The 14,603-nt window shown below is 38.0% G+C and overlaps 1 protein-coding gene across 1 annotated transcript in view; it reads right to left on the bottom strand.

Moving 5' to 3' along the window:
* Positions 1-9,027: 9,027 nt before the first annotated feature.
* LOC132994636 (collagen alpha-1(XXI) chain-like) overlaps positions 9,028-14,603 on the bottom strand; it is a 72,392-nt gene continuing 66,816 nt past the window's right edge. The window contains exon 32 of the mRNA XM_061065122.1: positions 9,028-14,474. Within this exon, the coding sequence (XP_060921105.1) occupies positions 14,287-14,474 (188 nt within the window). The 3' untranslated portion in view covers positions 9,028-14,286. The remainder of the gene's footprint in view (positions 14,475-14,603) is intronic.

The following is a 14,603-nucleotide window of genomic DNA, read 5'->3' as shown; positions in this document are numbered from 1 at the left end:
CCACCCCAATTCCAACTGTCAGAACTTTGTATGCGTGGAGCAGAAAGGGATGCCATCTGCATCACTGAGGACCCCTTCACATCCCCTTCACCACTAGTTTCAGCTGCCCCCCTTAGGCCTCCATTTTCTTTAATACCCTCGTTTAAAAAGAAAACTTTAAAAAACTGTTACTCCCATCGAAATATGCATTTTAAACAAGGCTAGATAAACACATAAAAGCCTTTGAGCCTCTAACCAAAGGTACATTTTCGGCACTATGTGATCGCTGCAGTTTTCCCCTTGCAAACAGTTTACAGATGTCTATAGTGCTTTTGTGTTGAAGGTGTAAAAGGGAAGGGTGGAGCTTTGTATTGACGAGCTATTGACTCAAATCACAACATCCAGAGGCTCGTCAATAAATGGCTCAGCGTGAGTTTAATAACATTTTTTTCTGGGGTTGACAAAAGTCAAAGTACAATGTTTGAATCACCGATGTGGATATTAGAGTACAGTTCACCGAAGTAAAGTTCCTTGTTTGAGTAAGCATACATGACTAATAAAGCTGATCCTGATTCTGATTAATACACCACTACAGTATGTCCACTTTGTAAAACAAGCTCTGCTGAGTGAGAAACGCGAGTGCCTTGTACAGGCCCCTCCTCTCTCGTTCCTCATCCATCTACACATGCGACAGAGAGGAAAATAGAAACAGGAATGTCACTCACGGGAAGTTAGGACACTCCAATAGGAAACAATAGAATCAAACTGATTTTGTTGCTGATGCTTGCTATCAAGATCCATCTTTGAGAAATTGTTGTGAAACAGACTGAAGCTGAACAAAATTATAACAGTGACACCTCTTTATAACCAACAGAAGAAAACAAAACCATCAGGAAGAAGATGAATCATTTCTCTTGTGTAGTTTAAATGTCTGAAACCGCTACCTCAATTTAAAGCATGTGCCAAAAACCAGTTACAGCCGTTTTTATATATATATTTTTTTTTTAATTCACAGCAAATATCCATGGTGAGTGATGCCTTTGAATATTAAAGGAAGTAAGGATAAGTCTTTTTTTTTTTTTTTGTCCGAAAACTACTTACACATGTACGGGGACAAGAACAGAAAAGAAATAAGAGGAAATCGAGCGATATTGAGCTTGAATCTAGCCTGCGACATGTTTAGTCAGACAGATTTTTTAGCTCATCAGCCTTCATAAAGTAGATGTCACTCAAAGAAGCTGAGGTACCACATACTGGTGGATGTTTGCTGCTGTGTGGGGAAAATGTCTTGAGTATTCTGGGCTTGGGAAAACATGTAGTCACTGATGGGGATATCTGCGTCTTAGATAGCTCCTGACTTCATCATGGAGCTGCTGCCTCCTGTTGTACCACAAATGTTAGCGGCACTAACACTAGCAGACTTACTTAACTTCACAGTTTGGGCTAGAAATGTTTTGCTATCATAACCCTTGACTGCTACAGTTACTAGTTACATTACACCTACCAAGTGCCTTAAGTATTCACATCACTACGGTAAGATGACCAAACCAAAGACTGCTACTCAAGTATAGAACAGAGGAAAGAAATGAAAGAGAATTAAACACAACATCTGCTGTCGTCACAGTTCTGTTCTCAGTTTACTCATTGAAACAGAAACGTGCATTCGCAACTGTATTGTTACAACAGTGTGTTGCCAGATAACATTGCTTCTGGTTGTAAAAAAAAAAGGGAAGTCTTAGCCAATGTGTACCCAAGAACTCACATCCAACTTGGCTTCTTCATTTTCTGCAAATGTTTTAGTTTGAGGTTTCATCAAACCCAGTAAGGGGTTATATGCCGTCTCTCTCCAACTGTCTCAAATGGAAAAAATAAAATAATAAAATACACATATACATGAAAACCGAAATGAACATGTTTTTGTTAATTAAATTCCACTTACAATTTCAGTTAACCAGTTTCAGTTTTTTTTTTAATATTTCCTATTTAATAAGAAGTTGCTAAAAAAATGGACCACATTCGTTCTTTTTGGGCGCTCTTGGCACCTGTACCATAATTCCTGGTATAGATATGCATAATTTTTCAAGCTGCTACTGGCTTGACCACAGTTTTGTGAGAGACGGCTCACTTGACTGCAGTTCTGTTTTGGGTTAAAAAAAAAAAAAGAAAAAGAAAACCAAACGGTGCCATTTTTATTGTTTTTCTGATTTTGTATTGAAATGGGAAAAAATGAATAACGAACCATGCTTTCTGTTAATCATTTTCCACTTGGTTCTTAATTTACTCCTACGTCATATATACCCTCTTTATATTTCATCTGTTACAGTTTTTGTTTTGTTTCTGGTTTTCATTATTCAGACAGTTTTCCAACTAAAGAGGAAAACATTTATTTCTCACCAATGTCGTCACTGGTGTTGCATCCCATATGCTCACACTCTGGGTGTGACACTCTACTCCATACACGTCTCACTGTAGCTGTTCTCGGTGTTTGGTTACATTGGTTACTGTGGTCAGCCAGTCAGTCAGTCAGTCAGTCAGTCAGTCAGTTTGTCTTCCTGTGGTAAGGTTCTTTTGTGATTTCATTGCACATCTACATCTATCTTCTCTGTAGAAGAAATCTAATTTACGATCATTGTAAATGGCTTGTTTTATTGGCCCTAACATGAAGTGTTTCAATCAATCAATCAATTCTTATTTGTATAGCGTCAACTCATAACAAGTGTTATCTCGAGACACTTTACAAAAAGCAGGTAAAAGACCTTACTCATTGTTATGCTACAAAAAGCAGGTAAAATACCTGACTTATTGCTATATTACAAAGACCCGGCCTATCCATCATGAGCACTTTAGCAAAGAAGCAAAAGTTACAGTGGTAAGAAAAAAAAACGTCTTCTCTCTTACTTTGGAATTCCATCATTACTGTTGGGAAAGTAGTAACTGAGAATTGAAGAGAACACTGCAGTTGTGCAGTAGTATCAGGTATAAGACAGGTAATATCCTCCTAAATCAATAGTTTTATTAAGCAGTGTCCCTTAATAAAATGTTGATAAAAGATAAAACAGTTGTTGACTGTCAGTGTTATATTACTAAATTAGCTGAATGATAGACAGTATGGCTGAGGCATGCTAATGCTTGAATGCATAAATCCTAGATGCAAAAACAGAGTTTACAAAGGCATCCTTATTTTCTGAATCAATGTTTGATCTTTATTTTATTTTTTACAATTTTAAAGTTAAAGTGATATTAAATTAAAGTGTACCAAGACAACTCTATATCTTAGTGATGGATTTGACATGTTTTCTCTATTTTTGCGCGGATAGTAGCCCCTTTTAGCAACAATATGTATCTTTACCACCTTACAGTAGAAGTTATAAAGGTAAATTTTCCATGTCTGCCTGATCTCCTGTTTACTGCAGTACATTACCTTGGCAACAGGCCGAGATATGAAATAGATCCAGAAATGTTTCTATCTTTTGTGGACCCAAAATTAATTTAATTTGGTCTGAGTCAAAATGAAAAACTGTCCTGTGGTCAAATGAGTCAAAGTTTGACTTCCTGTTTGGAAAGAATGGAAGCCCTGTGGAGTGGGACCATCTGGCTTGTTACCAGCGCTCACTTCAAAGCCAGCATATATGTGATGGAATGGGGAAGTTAATGCATATGGCATTGGTAACTGTCAAAGTTGTAAAAGCTCAATTAAAGCTGAACCATGTGTACGTGGTTTGGAGCTACATATGATACCAAATAAACAATCCCTTTTCAGGGAAGGTCTTGCTCATTCCAGCAAGACCATGCCAAACCATGATGAACTGGCCGTCTGCAGTCCTGACTTGTCACCCATTGGAAATGTTTGGAGCATTACCATAGCATAAAATACAGCAAAAGAGACCCTGAACTATTGAACAGCTGAAATACATCAAGCATGAATGGTAAAACATTTCATTTTCAACATTTCAGGAACTCATCTCCCCAGTTCCCAAACTCGTATAAAATGTTGTTAATAGAAAAGGTGATGCAACAGGGTGGTAAACAAGACCATGTTGCAACATTTTGGAAAGGTGTTGCTGGTTTCAACATTCAAAATGGGCATAACATTTTCCAATGACATAATATTAATCTGTTTCAACATTTGATATGTTGTCCTTGTGCTACTTTCAGTTAAGTGTGGGGTTTAAATGGTTTAAAAAATCATTGCTTCTGTTTCTTTTTTTTTTTACATTTAACATGATGTCCTAACTTTTTTGGAATTGGGGTTTGTAGTGCGGTCAAAGTAAAATTGACATACAGAGGCAGAATTGTTTTCCTGATTACTGGAAAGTGTGCGTGTGACATATCTGCGCCACAGTTACCCCTTGCTGAGTGCAGACCCAGTGGGGCAGGGCGCGCGGTGACGCTGTTTTTCATTTAAAGAGGACATATTATCCCCCTTCTCCATCTTTTTAAACAGTCCCCTGTGGTCTAAATGAATCATATGTGCTGTGCTTTGGTCAAAATATAACATGAATCAAGCACCAGAGGAGGTTTGTGACCCTGTATAAACCAGCTCTCTCAGAACGCTTAGTTTTGGTGTGTGTGTCTCTTTAAATGCAATGAGCCCCCCCCCGAGTTTTCCCGGTAGACATCACTCCTTCGTTAGAAAGAATAAAAATGGCAGACCTGCGCAAAAGTTTTGCTCTAGGCTGGGGGTGGAGTCCATGGGTGGAGATACCAGGGGAGGGGAGGTTTTTTTTTTTTTTTTTTTACCAAAATCCAGCTTGTGACATCACAAGGAGAGCACATTTGAAACAGAGCACTTTTCTCTTATGCACTTATGCAGACCACAAACAAAGGACTGGATGGGTTTGTTTCACATTTTGTTGGTCTGCAGACACTCAGGTTACCCAAATATATGTTCAAAAAGACTGTAAAAGTGGATTTTTCACAATATGTCCCCTTTAGTAAAGAGAGAATAAATTGCTCCCCATATCATGCTATGGTGATGTTTCTCATACTATGTTGTCAGGCCTTTTTATCGCATACAAGGGATCATGGATCAGTTGGGATAAGTCAAAATACTTACTCCTCTTATGTTGAAGAGGAAATGCCCTTGGAATGGGTGTTTCAACAAGACAATGATCCCAAACACACCAGTAAACGCGCAGCATCTTGGTTCCAGACCAACAAGATTAAAGTTATGGAGTGGCCTGCCCAATCCCCGGACCTTAATCCAATAGAAAAATGGGGAGGTGACATCAAAAATTCTGTTTCCGAGGCAAATCCAATAAATGCAGAGGAATAGTGGAATGTAGTCCAATCGTCCTGGGCTGGAATACCTGTTCACAGGTGCCAGAAGTTGGTCGACTCCATGCAACACTAATGTGCAGCAGTTCTCAGAAACAGAGGTTATACAACTAAATATTAGTTTAGTGATTCACAGGAAATCTTCAAGCATTGTTCAGTTTACACAGTAAATGTTGGAGTTTGTGAAGAAAAATGCAGACACTGTTATTTTTTTTTTTAAAGCCTTATATTCCTATTACTTCACTTTCTGTGAAGTTATCACAAATGTGATCATTTTTTTCTTCATGTTTTGATTTGGAATAGAATGTGCAGTTCTCCCAATGCATTTGAATGTATGGAAATAAAAGTTATTATAAGGATTTTGAGCTTTACTCACTTTTTTTTTACAACACTGCTATTATTTTGAACACAACTGTATGTAGGTTTCTATAGTTTATAATTCATCACAGCAGCCACATTCCCCTGATAGGACAACAAACTCCCACAATAAAGCTAGATACAACACACATCAGAAAATGACAGCAGTGTAAAAATAGGGTGTGTGTTTTAGGAAATACTTACAAACTTGCATGAGAGAGTTGCAGGAAACTTGATGAACAGATAACGAGTGTGAAAGTATTTTTCCTGTTGGTAACAAATATGATGAAGTTAAAAAATGTGTAATATTTGGTATGAACTATGAAAACCCTTGCATTAAAACTAAGGGGGTGTGCAGAAAGGTCAAACTGATAATAGTTCATTTTTTTAGAGCTTAGGAAATCAACTGCAAAATCTAAATAAGTATTTCATTACCGTTATCATAATTAAGCTTTTCAAACATCAGTACAGCAGCTTATCCATGTCTTACTCAGCAGAGTATTTGTTTTCAGAAGAAATGTCTAACAGGGACTAACAAACAGCAAGTATTCTGCACAGCAAGAGGGTGTATGTAGGATTGAATCAGCTGACTTATGTGTGTTAGAGCTCTATGGCACAGAGGAATGACATCAGGACGAATGGAGAAAGAAACTGACATGTGTGCACCTACAAGTGTCACATCACTACGGTAAGATGACCAAACCAAAGACTGCTACTCAAGTATAGAACAGAGGAAAGAAATTAAAGAGAATTAAACACAACATCTGCTGTCGTCACAGTTCTGTTCTCAGTTTACTCATTGAAACAGAAACGTGCAATCGCAACTGTATTGTTACAACAGTGTGTTGCCAGATAACATTGCTTCTGGTTGTAAAAAAAGGGAAGTCTTAGCCAATGTGTACCCAAGAACTCACATCCAACTTGGCTTCTTCATTTTCTGCAAATGTTTTAGTTTGAGGTTTCCTCAAACCCTACAAGTGTCTACTTTATATGTGTGACTATTATAAAGAAGTGCTGTGAGACAGGGTGAGAGGAAAACTGCTTTTCTTCTCGACAGCTGTGTCTCAGTGGTGGAGTCAGTCTCTCAACAAGAAGGTTGTAGGGTTCGACCCCTAGCTCCTGCAGCCTCATGTCGAGGTCTCCTTCAGCAAGACACTGAACCCCAAAATTTCATCCCACTGCTACGCCAGCGGCCTGTGAATGGGCAGTTGGACTTCTTACATAGCATCCACTGCCATCAGTGTGAGAATGGGTAAATGTTACATGTAAAAGTGTAAAAGCACTTTTAATAGTCAGAAGACTAGACAGGTGCTTTACAAAACCAAGGCTGTGTATGAGTGTCCTGCTGTATGAAGTGTTGGTTTAACCTCAACCACACATCTATTTCTTGTGCCTCCTTTATGTACTCTTGTTAAATCTGTGAAAAACAGAAACAGAGGTCTGAACTACTTTTACTAGGGCTTTCAAACGATTTTAATCACAATTAATCGCTAAATTTCTATATTTAATTGCGATTAATCACATTTTTAATCATGTGTTTGTTTGTTTTGTTTTTTGTTTTGTTTTTTTTACATTCAAAGATGCAACTAAAATGGACCAAAAAGCATTTGTTATAATTGCGATTAAAGAAAATGAATGCATTAACTTCAGACCTTAAGTAATCGGCATTAACTAGTTAATGCTGACAGCCCAAGTGTTTACCTAACTGTTTCCCATTAAACCAGGATTTGTCATTTTTTGCGCACCTACCAATATAGATGAGGATAACCTTGACTACCTTGACTTGGGAAACCAGACGACAAGAACATGCCTGCGGGATTATTGACGTTAGCGACATCCAGCCTAGCATGACTCATTATTGCAGTGGCACTGGGGAAACAATGAATACTGATTATTGCAATTAGTAGATTGTTATTTTCAGATGGATTATGTCATGTGCCTCAGCAGTGAAGCCCAAAATGATCTGAGAAAAGTGTAGGTAATGAGTATAATGTTTACAGAGCTTCTGATTTCTCCAAACTTTTTATGAGCAACATCAGCAGGGAAATGATTTGTCTTCATGAGCAGTACAATCATTTTAAAAGCAGAGGAGATTAGACTGAAATGGCTCCCCACTGACTAATATTAACCTCCCCTTATGACAGCAAGGATTATTAAGAACCCACAGATATCAGCAGCAAGCAGTGGCTGTGTGTGTTTCGAGTGTGTGTGGTAGGTTCAATGAGTGCAAAGGCAGCATGCACTTAGCGGGGGGGGGGGGGGGGATTTCCACAGTAAGTACCATTGTTAGGATGTGTTAACAATCTTAAATGAGGGAGAAAAAAGATCAGTGCTCGCTGAACCCCACTCACGTCTGTGTCAGGGGATTTGGACCAACAGCCCTTCTCCGGAGGACCAACATTAAATACCTTGAACATATTTTCTCATTCTACAGATATGTTTCTTCTGAGGTGATGACTCTCTTTTGTAAATGTTTTATTCAATATGTTTTAAATGTTTGTAGTGCTGCATGGTTTGGAAGCCTAACAAAGATTCTGAGAATCCCCTCAGAGACCTCTTAATTTAGCTTAAAAAATCTTAGCAGCTGTGATTGGTTAATCGAAAGAAATGGAGAAAAAAAATCAATCATAGAATCTAGATACTGTGTAATTATAAACTCTATGAAAATAACATCTGTGTGATCATTTGTAAGACGTACTTTAAAAGTATATGGCCTGCGGCCACGTGTCCAAATGGGCACTCAAACCAAACCAAAATTCTCCCGAGCACCACAAGACTCTTGAACTCCACAAGACTCTTGAACTCCTAAACCCTAAGATCCTGCCCCCCCCCCCCCCACACACACACACACACACACGCACACACACACACACACAATATTTTTGCACACACAAGCATACTACTGCACACTGTATGCCACTGCACTACACAGATACTGTCTGAGACACTTTACTTTATTGTTATATATATATATATATATATATTCTATACATACATATTAACATATATATACTGTACATATATTCTACTTTTATTTAAACTTTTGGTTCCTAATTGCACTGTATGTTGTTACTCTATCTTCTATACTATTTTTTATTTTTGCATTGTTAAGGAGAGCTTGGAACACAAAAATTTCATTGCCAGCTATGACTGCTTTGCCTGTTATGTTGTGCATTTGACTATTAAAGATAACTTGAACTAACTTGACTTGAACTTGCATCATTGTCAGCGTATGGATGTGTATGAATGGGATAAGTTGCTTCTGATGATCATTTTAAACTGCAACCACTATCATCAGTGAGACCAAGAGATGACCAACCCTACCACTGTTTGTTAAATATGATCACATGTGTAGCTTAACTCAGGACAGAGCACATTTCCTTATAGATTAATAATAAGACAAGAGAGCCTGTGATACATTTACTGAAGGTTTATTTCAATACAAAAATCATTTTACAACTCATAATGCAATGTAATCCGACAAATATATATATATAAAAATACCTTTGTAAACATTACATTTCTCCAGCATACGGATATTATATATCATGAACAATTTGAAAAGGTTATTAACTGATGCATTTTTTAAAAAGTCTATCACAAATACAGAACACGGGCAACATAATGCAAAACATCCTGGACAAGAATGTTGTAAGTGTGTGTTTTGAGTGTAATCACAAAGTTTTTAATCACATTGAAAAACTCCAACTCAAATCTTGTCACCATCTGCACAGGAAACAAAACATGTCCCCATCCGCACAGGGAAATAAACCCCCACATAGCACCGACTGCACTGATGACCTCAACTGATATGCTGACACCTTATACAGCAAGTGTCAGAACTTACTCATTTATTTCAGAAGAAAATAATATACTGGCTATACTGTGTTAAAAACCAAACCTAGGCTACATCTTTCAGTCACAGCATTAAATATGAGACTGTATTCAACAACAGAACAGGACTGCAGCTTTCTCTGTGAAAAAAAAAAGCAAAAGTAGCATGACAGTGAAGTAGTGCTGCAAAAAGCTGAAGTTAGGAGTTTGACTTTGAGGCCAGAGACCTCGTCCAATCTCATACCAACGATCATTCATACTTTATTTACCCTTCAACCATCATTCTCAGGCTCTTTTCCCTATAATTCACCTATGGCCAGGTCAGCAAAAAATCATTTTGCATTGTTGGTAGACACCAACAAACATGCCATTTGTCATTTGCTGTAAGAATTTGTCGACAGAAAACTGTTGATGAACTTCCTGTTTGCTTTTCCAGATATGGAAATACATAAAGATCTTAAGATGGATGTTGAGGTTAACAATATAAAACCATGGTTTGCATCGATGTGTTGTCAGGTGGAAGATGATGAAACATTTGGTTTAAAGGGTTGCTCTTTCTATCTTTTAAGTAGTGATCTTCTGTAAAGTCAGGGAATTTGCAAAAGGCAGATTAAACATCTTATGTTATAACACAAGAGGTTTAGGAATCCTGACGTTTATTTTCTAGCATGTGTTGAGCTCCGGGACTCCTGGATCCTACATTTCCCAAATTTCAACAACAGGTATGGCTGCAACGTGATATTATTTTCACTTTCAATCCATACTGTGTATTTCCAATACTTAAGGATTCTTTTCTTGTCAGTACGATGCCAGAAATGATGAAAACTCGTCATCCATATTGGTCCAGAGCACAATATGATTTTTTACAGTAAGCTATAGCTTCTTTTTTGTTTAGCCAAAAGTCCAGAACTCTTAAGTTTGGAAGCTGGAACCAGCATGTTTGACATTTGGTAATTAAATTTCCTTCACTCATACCTACAGTTTTAACGAAAGGTCCCATATTATACTCCCTTTTAAACAGTTTAAATGAGCCTCAGGGGTCCCCAAAGCATGTCTGTGAAGTTTCTTGCTTTAAATCCACTCTGATCCTGTATTTGATCATGCCTATAAACCCCTCAATTGGTCTGGCCACACCCCTCTCTGAAAGACCTTGGGTGTCTCGGGCTTTCTCGCTCCATGACCTATTGTTTACGGTGAGAAGGCAGACTCAGAGGGCAGAACAAACACCAAGCAGTGGGAAGGTCACCCACCTGGGGGAGGGGTTCCTGCCCTTTGTGATGTCATAAAGGGAAAATCTCCAAACAGCATGTTTGAGCACACATTTTCTGAAAAGCGGAGCAGGCAAAAAAAATGGAGAGGATGGACTGTCATAATTTCTCATAATTTGGGGAGCTTGTAGACAGAAATATTGTTTGAATAACTATACAGGGGTATGAATAACCAGATTTCTCAGTGTGCATAAAAACGCAGTCACTGTGTCCACAAGTCAAAATATGATGTACATTTTTTGAAGGTTTCTTGTCTAATCCCAAGAGGATGAACCTAAGTGTTTTTTTAGGTTACTAAAATAAATGACTATTTTATTTGTTTCATCAAACTTTTGAATGGGATGTGATAAGCAACAAAAGCATCTCACTGCTGCTCACTCTAAAATGTTACTCTAAATTTAAATAACATGAGGGATGAAGTCTAAGAACCCGAGAAGCTGAAAGCTAAAAGCGAAGGTTGGCAACATGCAGAGTTACTCTAACATTGTTACTCTTCCAGCAGCTATGTTGGCTTTATGCTTGCTTAAATTCTTCCCACTTTGTGTTACTTCAAAGGCTCTGTACCGCTTGCTTACAGCGCTGATACTTTGAAATCTGCCAAGCTTATTGACAAGACAACAATAACAGGTGAGAGCAGCAAACAACAGAAAGGAAACTGGCATCCTGAAGTCTGAACCAAAAAGAGAGGTGCAAACACGTCTGTGACTCCACCAGGCATTTGGAAGGGCTCCAAGTGTTTGGCAGAGTTTTCTGATGACATGTTTGTCTTATCAGGCCTCACCATACACTGACTTTTTAAGTCTCTCTTTTGGGGAAACTGGGACAAGAGCCATTTTCCGTAAAACAACCAGTATGCCCCTTAAATGGCTATGGAATTGACTTTCTTCTGAATGCTTAAGAAAAAATATGTCTTTCTCCTTGCTAATGCATCGCTAAACTGCTTATTTCTGTAGTTGCATGTTTCTGTTTTTTTTTGTCTGTATCAGCTAATATGATGCTGTGGCAGCTTATTGTTGCTAAATCCCTCTACCTGGAACAGAAACAGCTGCTCAATTTGGCTCCATAGAACTGCTCGATGTACCGCCATAACTTCATAGAGCTGATGTGACTAAAAATGGTTGATCTGAATTCTTTTTACTGAGTACAATGACTTTAAATGGGCCATAGAAAAGTAAAGAAACTAATTGTAGTTGCTTTTAACTAGTTATAAGGGTTAGGGTTAAGGTTAGTGTGACCCCAGTCTTTGAACCTTTCAGCAATCTATGAATGTAAATGCAACGTAAACGCTGTAATTTCTTGGTCTATAACATCCCAGAGTAGTGCCTCTTTTTCTGCTGAGTCTCAGTTCAACAGCAGAATATAAGTTACACAGCGCTTCACTCTGACTCTCTTCATCATGATGCAGATTTGCAAAAAGTAAACCAGCAAGCTTTTTTTTCAGGTCTGTCCTCAAGAGTAGAAGAAAACTTCTCAAATTCTTGTTTTTTAAGAGGAGGTCGCCATGTGGCATCGGTTAGTTTGCACGTACAGAGGCTTTGGCCCTCGAGGCAGATGGCCCGGGTTCAAATCCGCATGTTATTCCCACCTCCCTGATTTCCAATTCTAGCCACTTTCCTGTCTCTACAGTAAAGATATTAAAAAAAGCCCAAAAGTAAACCTGAAAAAAAAAAACTTGCATGCTATCATTTGCTTAACCATTGCACATAAATGTATTCACTTCGCTAAAGGCTGAAAAGCAATCCATTAGTAAACAAAATAAATGAATGAATGCACCTTGTTTCACACAGGCATTTCGAAACACATTTTAGATATCCTCAACTCGGTCTGCAGATCACGTTATTTTCCTTTCTATTTTCTTAAATGTCTGCACCCTTAGGATCAGTAGCCGTCAGTAAATGATTAAAAATAACACATCAACAGTATAACTCAACATAATATATATTTCAGATTTGCATGTTTACTTGTCACTGCAAAAAAAGAACCACTGATTGCTGCAGTTACATTGAAATGAGTTTGGTCAAATGTTGTGCCGTCTTACAAGTGTTTGAATAAAATCGAAAAAGTTAGAAAATAACTAAGGCTGCCAAACTTCCACCTCTTCTGCTCCGAGTTTCTCTTCAAGAGAAATCTAGTTTCCATTCACATTTTCTTGAATGACTTCCACTTTTATGTGTGAGAAGAGTGACTTTATGCTGCAGTCATATTATGAGTATAACACGACTGTTACTACTGATGTTTGTTTTTTTGCTGTGGAAATGAAATACAATACATTAATAATGAAGACATGTTAAGTTAATAATTTCAGTTTAAAACGGCAAAGATCCTCAACAGCAAACTGAAATGGGAGTAAATTAAAAACGGGGACAGGTTAAATTCTTAAGAAAATCTACTGCTGCTGAAGTAAAGTTTTAAGAATGTATGGCCGTGTATGCATTGTAAAGGCATGCACGATAACTCTTTGGCAAACTAGAAAATAATGGCAGATACAAAAAGACATTTAGCACAAACCAAGAATGCTCCATGCTCTAATAACCTTTGAGATAATAATCCAAAAAACATAATCTAACCCTAGCTATGATTTCACAAGAATTGCTATTTTGAAATGTTCTCTAAGTTCCACATAAATTGTAGATACAATCAGTTCACTGAGTCAGTTGAACTGAAGGCAGAAATAGTCTCACAAGTTGACATTACCTCATTGGATCATACCACAGATATGTTGTGTACAGTTTTACCATACTGCGGTAAATGATAGATTATTCAATGAATAAATACTCATTTGACGTGTACTTTGGCACAAGTTCGTCAGGATCAGGCTAATATTTACGTTGCTTTATTAGCCTCAGGTTTCATATACAGTAATCTCTCAGACTAGGACCTCCTCTTTTTTTATTTTACAACTGTGTATTAAAGATTTGTTGCAGATGTTTAGACAAAATCCTGTTGAGGTTAACCTGTTAGCATCTGGTCTTGCTAGCAAAGCCTAAATTATTAGCTCAAACATTAAGGATAAGTCAAGTAAAATAAGAGGTACACAGACTTCATCATTTAGTGATGAGGTAAAGCTTAGGTAGGAATTATGCATTCTGTGCCCACAGATTGCAAACCAATACACACAGTTTACATCTCCTTGCCTACACTTTGCAAATCTGTGTGCACATTTTACTAAACTTTTCTTTGGTTTACAAAGCTGTGCCCACAGATAGCAGAACTATGCACAGTTTACTGCATATCCATGGGCAATGATTTACAAAAAGCCTAATATTTTTTCTTTCCTGAGCCTTACTCAAACTTAGAAAGTTTTATAAGAGAGTTGACCTAGTTGTCTGGTATCTCAGTAAGCTAGGCTGCTAGCATGCTGTTCATTATCATGAACCAGTGCCATTCCTATTTCAGTTTATTTCAACTAATGAGGTTGTTTGTGCCTCCAGAGCAGCTGTTCTCCATACACACTTTGTCATAACAGACTCAACAGTCACACACATCTCTGTAAATCAGTGATTCAGTAAATCGTTCCTGGAAACACCTGGGTGTTTGAGTCAATAGCAGCCTCCCACACGCTGCTTGAACATCAGACATTTGGTCCTTTGCTGTAATGTTCCCTGAGGTTGTAGGTCTGATAACACATGGAAACATCACAAACCCCTGGAAGCCCCGGGTTGCCTCGTTTACCGGGGTCTCCTGGTGGTCCTGGTTTTCCAGGAATGCCCTGATTTCCTGGATGGCCGACTCCATCGAAACCGCGAGGACCCTGAATTCCTGCAGCGATAAAGAAAGAAGAAAATACGGAAAACACAGCTGGTGATGGTTCTGCCTCATTAACGGAAAGAAAGTGAAAGGTTGCATTAAGTGTTACCATAGTTCTTGTTCTATGAACTAAAAATATCA

Source organism: Labrus mixtus, chromosome 19 (assembly GCF_963584025.1).
Source record: "Labrus mixtus chromosome 19, fLabMix1.1, whole genome shotgun sequence".
Classification (NCBI taxonomy): Eukaryota; Metazoa; Chordata; class Actinopteri; order Labriformes; family Labridae; genus Labrus; species Labrus mixtus.
Note: the sequence above shows the minus strand (reverse complement) of the source record. Positions and strands in the feature narration are given on the sequence as shown.